We start from the raw sequence: 9,132 nt of genomic DNA on the forward strand, positions 1-9,132 counted from the left end.
AATTCTTATTCACATGACACATACATGACAAACACACAATTTCGACAAGAATAATACTCCATATTGAATATAGTACAAGTAATTTTTATAATGTAATCATGTAAAAGCTAATTGACATGTACAAGTCTTAGCCATAAATTTTAAAGAAATTATTATTGTCAACATTAACATTTTCAAGAAATTTATTCTAAATTAACAAACTATATGTAAGAGATGGAACCATGATATCCTATATAACTTTGACTGTTCAGAAAGAACAATCTTTAGCTGATAAATCTTACATAACAAATCTTGTGAACTTACAATGAGCTACAAAATGTAAATGTCCTTATCGACTGTCCAAACTTCCTTCCCTGAGTAATCATCGATCTGATCTAATATAAATCAAAATTATACCATCGATGATGGTCTATACTTATATCTACCATATTTTGAGGCGGCAAAACCGGAGAAAATTTATGAAAATTAAAAAGATGAAAATTAAGATCAATGATTTGGCATGTGTCGTCTAGTGAAATGAAAACGGAAGTCATTTAGACAAAGACCACCCTGCGCCAAGATCTCTTGAGCTAGTGTTTGACCTCTATCCGAAGCCACGAATCCTGAGTTTCCTGAGAATCCTGAGAGTCCTATACAAATAAACACCATTGCGTCAATGCAAATAATCAACTCCATCTCTCTTCGTTGATAAAATTTTGTTACTAAAATGATGTTATTCCAAGTTGATGTGCTTTGTTAGAGAATTTTCAAAGATCGTCTCCCAAGGCTATACTCCATTCCAGGGTGGGTTTGATGGATCCATTCCACATTGCGTCATCCTGACGGCGAGTTCAAACAGATAATCATAGCACTCACACCTGAATAAACATAAATTCAAATCCTTACTTATTTGCCATAATGAAAGGAAAATATTTTTTATCAATTAACTTATTATACATCCGTACCAAGACAACAAAAAAAATACTACTCTACAACAATCAACCACAATTGCTGATAATGTTTAGTACTTTTGTAACTTCATTGAAAACTGTGTTTTTCGCTTACTGTTGCTGAAGTATGTTGACATGACCAATTATTCTTATAGATAATCCTCTGCATCTTTTGCTACTTTCACCTTAAAGAATAGAAATATATAAACAATCTAAGAAACTACCAATAGTGAATTTGTTTTTGCTTATATGAGTACCAGCAACTTCGTCAATTTCCAGGTCTTGCCTTTTAAGCGTTGCTATCATGTAAGCAATTTTCCTAAATATTTCAAGGGAGTGGAGATATATCGAGTTTAGAAAGAAAAAAGGTCTCTTTGGATGGACCGTTTCACTCCTTAACACTGATTAATGAGGTATTTTTGTTCTATTTTCTATGCAACCTGAAGTATTCTTCCCTTTCTCGCTCACACATAGCTATGAATAACTTGAAATTAGTCCCAACAGTTAATGTCAGGAATCATTATAGTCAGATTCTGAGGTGCAAATTAGTCGTGACAATTAGGTACACCATTGTCAGTAATCAAAGAGTAGGTCAGGCTATTTACTGATGTTATCAAACGTAACAGACGTTTCTAGAGTTTCCACATGTATATAATGTGACATTAACGGAACCAAAAACACTTCAGTTCATGTTGATGACGAGGCCGAAAATTTAGTTTAAGTGCAACAACCTCTATAACGAAACAAGTTAATGCGGCAATGGTAATTTGATTACAGTGTCTAGATTAAATTTGAATATCAATAGAACGCTGTACGTTCATGAACACTCGGTGCACCCAAAGAGGACACATGATGTGGTAAACCTCCTGGTTCAAATACCATACATGTTGCATATTGAAGAAAGGACGCATGTCTTCTCTGAACACTTACATTGATTTTGCTTGTTCCCAAGTATCTCCCCAAACATAGATTCCGTGCTGCCTGACTAAAACAGCACACGTATCGGGATATGACGTCATTGCAGATATCAGTCCTTCCTGAAATTTATATAATAAAAAAAATAGTACTTCAAACATCGGAAGGTTTTTCAGCCTCGTTTGTGTGATAAAGAAACTATATCGATATTATTCAGAAATGTGTAGGATGCTCAGTTTTGTATTATCCTCGCTTAACCAACGGATTCACTTTCAAAATAGATTACGTGTGTAAATCAAACTGAAAGAACAAAGGTAGGTCTAGGTAACTGGTATGCGACATCGTGTGGATTTCTTGACTTTGGCTATTTTGACATTATCTTTTTCCCGTACAATTTCGAGGGTCGAATGGTCATTCACTTATTATCGATGGTGAAAGAAACAGGATATATAATGGAGCACACTTCATCAAGATTGACTACCCGTTGTTAAATACCAGCAGTAAGTTAGGAAACTGTAACATTTACGCAACAGTTTACGATATAGTCAACATAGACAGGATTATTGTATAATTATAATTAGCTAGTTTACTTAATTCTAGTGAAGAGGCTTGATGTACTTTCAAATGATATCCCTGACCAAAATGTCTTTAGGACAAGTTCAGTAATGACTACATTTTAGATTTCGAGTAGGGACTATGGTAAAAGTATCTTTATTCATCTGGGGTTAATTCAAACTTTAGACTACCAAGACTTCAATGTACCTTATCAATTACTCCAATCAAAGATAAACAATTTGTTTTGTATATTCAGACTCTTCATTTATTCTCGCATCATGTACTATAATCGTTCAGTACTTCCAATCATGTGCAATTATAATACCGACATGTTTAAATAAAATAAGTCATTATGAGACGGTTCTCATTGAGGGGAATAATCCAGATCTGACAACCCCTTATAGTGGGTGACCAATTCGACACGGGAGGCTGAAGGATAATACTATGATGGAATGTTTAAACAACTGGTGGTTGGTGGAAATAAATACACCTCGGACTAAACATATTACAAGTAACTAGGAAATTGCTCGAAAGAGTCAATCACTAGTGATCTCCAAGTAAGCTTCGCCTACTAGATTGCTTGACTAGATCTACCATCTGCGTCTAACAATCTCATTGTTCCGACAGGGTTATAAACTATAGTAATTTACAATACAATTTCTTAAATTGTCTTTCTATACTCTAGTGTGGGAAACGACAGTAAGAAATATTCAGGAATGTATTTCACGCCTCCAGAATAGAAATAAGGGAAATCAAGTAGCTTACAAAATATCTTAAATAACTTCCATGATACTTTTACATGATAATATTTACCAACAAATCATTTTCTTTCGTTGTGTTCTCAATTATTGGAACAATCAGCTCCTCGTTATTTCTGCAAGAAATATATATATATATATATATATATATATATACATATATATATAAATATATATATATTGTATATATATGTATATATATGTATATATATATATAAATATATATATATATAAATATATATATATATATATATATATATATATAAATATATATATATATATATACATACATAATAATACATACATCATAATACTTTTACATGATAATATTTACCAACAAATAATTTTCTTTCATTGTGGTTTCAATTATTGGAACAACCAGCTCCTCGTTATTTCTGCAACAAATACTAAACATATCTATTTATTTATATAAATATATATAAATACATAATAATACTTTTACATGATAATATTTACCAACAAAATCATTTTCTTTCATTGTGGTTTCAATTATTGCAACAATCAGCTACTCGTTATTTCTGCAAGAAATATTAAATCATGTTTGATATCTAGAGTAAGGCAAATCAGTCACCAAAACAGAACTAGTATTGTTCGATACAGGTGAAAAACGCCTACAGTGGAATTACGACCTTCCTTGCCGGTTTCGAACCTCTGGACATACAATCAGGATCCATAGCCTATAGTAGTTTGGGTGTCCGCATATAAAGCGGGAGGCCCGGGTTCGAATCCCGGTGGAGGCTGGAAGTTTTTTCACTGTTCTGGATTTTCCAGCTCATTACGTTTCAATATGCAGAGATGAGAAATCTTCTAAATCTAAATCTAATTCTAAATCTTCTAAAGGGATGGTTTAAAAAGTTTCCCTCTAGTTGTACCTTTATATGTAACCATGTTCCCTTTCTTTAAAGCCATGCTTCGTGAGGTGTAAATGGTCACTACGGTCATTGCTATTTCGTTAGAAAAGAATCGTACAAAATAAAGAACAAAACCTTAACATATATTTACGAGTAATATCTACCAGATGTGTCATCATCTAATGGTGACTGATTCGACTGTCATCCTGATATATTTCTAAGGATTTATTATAAAGATCCATTATCTGGTCTCTTTCTGACACCACACCGTTTTCTGTCAACGTTACACGTTATGAAATGATCTCAAAACTTAAGTGAGAGGCAAAACATTGCAAAATAAAGTTACCTGTAATATCCACCAGATGTATCTTTCTTGATTCCTTTAATCATCTCCTGGTGACTGATTCGAAACTCCTTCCCCGCGTACAGCATTGTCACAAGGTTTGCATGCATAGAGTGACTGTGTATTACAGCTCCAGCATCTGTATATCAATCATATGTTTAATAAGAATGGTAACAACATAGGAAATGTGTTGACCAGACAGGCAAACAGTGTTTCAACTGCATGCCGTCTTGATTAAAACCAACATGTATGAGGTCATTCGACAGCTTCAATATTTTAGAGTTGACATTTGCTAATATAAACACTGTAATAAAAGACAACAATGCTCACTTTAAAAAAAAAATTAAATGCATTCCAAACATTGTAAATAATACAAACTTAGTATTATAACCTTTTTATAACAAAATAAAAGTTTGTAATAACAAATTTAGACAAATTAATGACTTAATTTGTGTGGTATGTATGGCTTCCGTACAGAACACAGCTTGATAGCCAAAACCGATTGTTTTTGTCTTTGGTGCTGTACGTCTATTACTTCCTTAGGCAGAGCAGTTTTTCTGATATTCTTATTTTTTCAGAAATATTGTTAATCTATGTACTCCTGTCTTGCCAGCAGCTTTGTTGTTGAAATATAATCTTTGAACTATAATATGGAATAAAGTATATTAAACCAGAACCATTACAACATATTTAATACCTCTCATTCTATATGCAGCAAGAAACAATGGAGTGCATTGACTCTTCCTCCATTTCTTTGAAGAAGGTGGTCCTGACAGCTCATCTCCGGCCAGATTGATGACGTATAAATCATCACCCTGCGAAAGATACTAATGTTAAGTATCACAAACGGAAATTTAAATCAACTCAAAGGCAAAAATTAAGAAAGCAGTGGTTTTGAATAGTCGTCGGCTATATGCCCGCCTGTAAAGAAATGAATATAAGCAATCATAAGAAAACTAAACTAACTACACATCCTAGGAACAATATTATCATCACCTGAAACCAATTCCAAAAGGAAACATGCAATGGACATCATTTTTACATCATAACAATTACTTAAACATTACTTAAAGTACAAGTAGTTGCGACCATTACGTCATCGGCACGTCTACCTATAACAACAACTTCAAACTAAATATTGACTATTGACTATACACTTTTAACTACCAAACATATACTGCTTTAAGTTGTGAGGTACTATATGGCTTGGAACCTCTAAAAGCGTAGTACATGACTACAAAATGTATGGTGCAATTACTGCAGATAATTGAAGTTGGTTGAAATGAAGGATATTATTTTCAACTATTAACATACCATTCCTTTGAGATTAAATCAGCAATCATAAAAATAACTTGTGTATATGAAACAAGACTGCCGTTAAAATACATCCTTTTAAGAAAAAAGAGAATATTAACTCAAAGTAGACATGAGTGTGCCTTTAACACAGTGAAGTTTAACAACGGTGGGCCTACACGTCAATTATAAGAAAAGTCCACAGTCTACTATCAATATAGAATCCCTCAATATATACACTGAATTGGGTCTCACTAACGTTCCATGGGAGCCGCCATTTTGAATAAATAAGAGGGCGCTCTCCCATAATGTTATATCCCTTACGTGGATACAAGTTCCACGGTGAAACTACAATTCAAAATTATCTTTAAACCATTTTACCCACTTAAGACAATAGTCCAGGTAAATATATCTTTTTGATATTGTACAGAGGAACATAATCTAAGCATTCTAGTGAAATTTGCATTCAATTCCTTTGTACCGTTTTTGAGATTATGACAGTAAAAGTTATCTGATATTCTACAAAAGTGAACTCGAAGCACATGTGTGATGTCATAGTTGCACACTGACAAATAATGTTTTGTTTCTCTTTAATTTTCAGTCTATTGATTTGACCTTGGATTGGATGGTTACTAGTTTGTCTAAAGGGGATGTGAAGTTTATAAAATACCAAGACCAATCATGTCATCGGCTCCACTTTGCATGGTACGCCGAGGCTCCTTCACACTCTGAAGGTATCGAGTCATATGTAGTGTACCCAACATACCGATTCGTGTTTTATAATCTGTGCATTTAGCAGCTGATTTCATGAGGCAATGTTTGACTCTAAATTACCTCTAATCTTTCCTTCTGTACTCCGGAAGGAGTTACGTAAATTTCATCCCTGTTGAACAGAAGAAAAGGCTCTGTTAGTAAAAAAAAATAGCACGATTTTTAAGAAATTTTCTAAATGTAGAGTTGTTTTTGTAATATAAGCATTAATTATCCTACCTTTGTTTTATAGATATACTTCCACCAGTACCGGTCACCCATCCATGATGATAGAATACCCTACATAACTCTGGAATGATATTGCGAGGATGATCTTTTAGCAGCGTCTGAAGAAAAAAAGTCTCGTTGGTCAATGACATAAGTCTTCTCGTAATAAGAAAAAATGTTGTTTGATAAGCAGCCTCCCATCGAATCCACCTTGGATGTGGGGTCATTCCACTTTGGATGTGGGGTGATTCCACTTTGATTGCGGGGTGTAACATTTCATTTTCTGGCTGAATGCAGTTAAGTTGTTCATTTTCAGTCATTTTCAGCAATAACTATTGAATCAAATCAAATGAATCATAGTTGCTATGCTACTTCAAAGCGTTTTTTAGAAAGACTATGGTTTGGATACAGTGACACATAACTATAGAGTACAGTACACAAGCTCAGGGCACAATTTAAAGGAACTGTTCAATGAAGAATTAGCGTTGATGCCCAATCTGATGACAGCATAATTTTTAACCAATATCTGTTGGTAGCAATAATCAATTGAGTGTTAATTCCCTGGACGAAACGGCAGTCGTTCCAATACAGCTGAGCTAATGTATGTATTTTAGATCCTCCTGCAAGTAGGAACCCGCGAAGAAGACATCATTGGCTTATCAAAGTCGCAGGCTGACCGAGGTCAGTCTCTTAGATTCATATTTAACGTCTATGATTATGAGTTGTCAACAACTCTGTAACTGGACGACATACATTAATCTTGGAGTGACTCGAACTTGGGACCTTATGATTGAAAGGCACCGACGTTAACCACTGAGCTAACACTCCTATAATGTATGTATTTTAGATCCTCCTGCAAGCAGGAACTCGCGAAGAAGCCATCATTGGCTTATCAAGGCCGCAAGCTGACCGAAGTCAATCTCTTGATTCATATTTAGCGTCCATGATTATGAATTGCAAATTGTCAACAACTATGTAACTGGACGACATACATTAATCTTGGAGCAAGTCGAACTCGGGACCTTATGATCGAAATGCACCGGCGTTAACCACTGAGCTAACACTCCTAATAATAACACAGGAAACCTTTGTAAATTTGTGTTTGTATTGTCTCTGGCCTACGTTACTACGTAACGGTATGTCTTACAGTAACCTTAGCTCAATTTTACAAGACTGCCTTTATAGGCATACAATAGTTGTTCTTGTGAACTTGGGAAACCTATACATGACATTCCGTATTCAATCAAATTTCTCCACTCCTGACCTAATTTTCAACGACTTCTAAAAATGTCATGTTATGGCCGAATAATGATAGCCTAGCTAACATGGAACAGATTGTATGCCAACCCGCAATTTTTGGTAGACCATGACGTTGAACAGCCAATAGCCAATTCCTGTAAGTAATCATTCAACCCGTATGGAAACGTTTGGCGACATTTGTCGCATTAAACATTGCGCATTACATATACCGGCCATTTTCCGATACTATGATACAAGCTCATTCATTTGGGCACGTTCCACTTACGTGATGAGTGGTTAGGACACACAGACACAATATTAGATGTATGTATACATTGTGATCATCACTGTACTATCTAACACTGCCATGCACCAGTATCTATGCCTTATTATTTCTATTTCGTGTTTTACTTCATTTACAGCAAACAAATCATTTCAGCAGGTGTTATTGCACGGATATGTTGACCGCCATCCAAGTAGGCCTACTATACTAGGCTACTACTAGGCTTAACGTTAAGGAAATAGCGAAGTATGTTACGCTAATATGTCTAAGATTATGGATAGTTAATTTCAATAGTACCTTGAGTAATTGCTACCTTCCTATACCATATTAATTAATACACTAGGTGCACTAACCATGCCTCACAGTGATATTTTTGTATATCTTCAGTGACTGAAATTTCCGTTTAATCTTAAAGCAACCGCATTCGTTCGGCAAACGTGATGTTGTGTTAGACTGCTATTACAAGTCTGTCGATACACATTGCACGTACATACATCACAGAAGTTCAACACACAGAAGCTACTTTGCACCTAATGGCCATGACACTGACTGACCAGTGTAATACCTAATACAATAACTCGAATAAAGGTTGCCAGTGTGAAAGCCAAATCCGGTCAACCAGAAACTGGAATATCAATAACAAGTAAAAAGACAAACCACGTGTCCTTTGAAGCAGAACTAATTGACGTTCAAATATATAGGCTACATATTTATATATATGTATATATATATATATATATATATATATATATATATATATATATATATTATATATATATATATTATAGTTATATAGTTATATATCTATATATCTTTATATATATCTATTGTATCTATATATATATTTATATATATTTATATATATCTATATATATATATATTTATATATCTAAATATCTTTAAATAAATATCTATATATCTCTATATCTTTCTATATATATATATATATATATATATATATATATAT

General features: G+C 33.9%; 1 protein-coding gene and 1 long non-coding RNA gene across 4 annotated transcripts; one reads left to right on the forward strand and one right to left on the reverse strand.

The window, feature by feature from the left end:
* Positions 1-50: 50 nt before the first annotated feature.
* Positions 51-8,860, reverse strand: LOC139970150 (methylthioribulose-1-phosphate dehydratase-like). Of its 3 annotated transcripts, XM_071975794.1 has the most exons (8): positions 8,519-8,860; positions 6,656-6,762; positions 6,500-6,548; positions 5,070-5,187; positions 4,376-4,511; positions 3,213-3,273; positions 1,860-1,966; positions 56-857 (listed from the first exon to the last, which is right to left on the reverse strand). In XM_071975794.1, exons 1-8 carry the CDS (start codon positions 8,519-8,521, stop codon positions 767-769), a joined length of 672 nt encoding a protein of 223 aa, XP_071831895.1. In that variant the 5' UTR covers positions 8,522-8,860; the 3' UTR covers positions 56-766. The 3 variants fall into 3 exon arrangements, with proteins under 3 accessions (XP_071831894.1, XP_071831893.1, XP_071831895.1); XM_071975793.1 differs by lacking the exons at positions 3,213-3,273; positions 8,519-8,860 and adding an exon at positions 3,492-3,552 and having other exon boundaries at positions 51-857; positions 6,656-8,502; XM_071975792.1 differs by lacking the exon at positions 8,519-8,860 and having other exon boundaries at positions 54-857; positions 6,656-8,502.
* Positions 5,086-6,798, forward strand: LOC139970151 (uncharacterized). Its single transcript, XR_011794052.1, has 3 exons — positions 5,086-5,204; positions 6,267-6,399; positions 6,669-6,798. It is a non-coding gene; the product is annotated as an uncharacterized lncRNA (long non-coding RNA).
* Positions 8,861-9,132: the final 272 nt, after the last annotated feature.

This window comes from Apostichopus japonicus, chromosome 7, assembly GCF_037975245.1.
Source record: "Apostichopus japonicus isolate 1M-3 chromosome 7, ASM3797524v1, whole genome shotgun sequence".
Classification (NCBI taxonomy): domain Eukaryota; kingdom Metazoa; phylum Echinodermata; class Holothuroidea; order Aspidochirotida; family Stichopodidae; genus Apostichopus; species Apostichopus japonicus.

Coding starts and splice junctions, on each gene's coding strand:
- LOC139970150 (XM_071975793.1), bottom strand. CDS start 6,963: ATGACTGAAAATGAACAACTTAACTGCATTCAGCCAGAAAATGAAATG. Junction 5,188..6,499: donor TACAGAAGGAAAGATTAGAG/GTAATTTAGAGT, acceptor TATCTTTCGCAG/GGTGATGATTTATACGTCAT. Junction 1,967..3,491: donor TGAAAGAAAATTATTTGTTG/GTAAATATTATC, acceptor TATAAATTTCAG/GAAGGACTGATATCTGCAAT.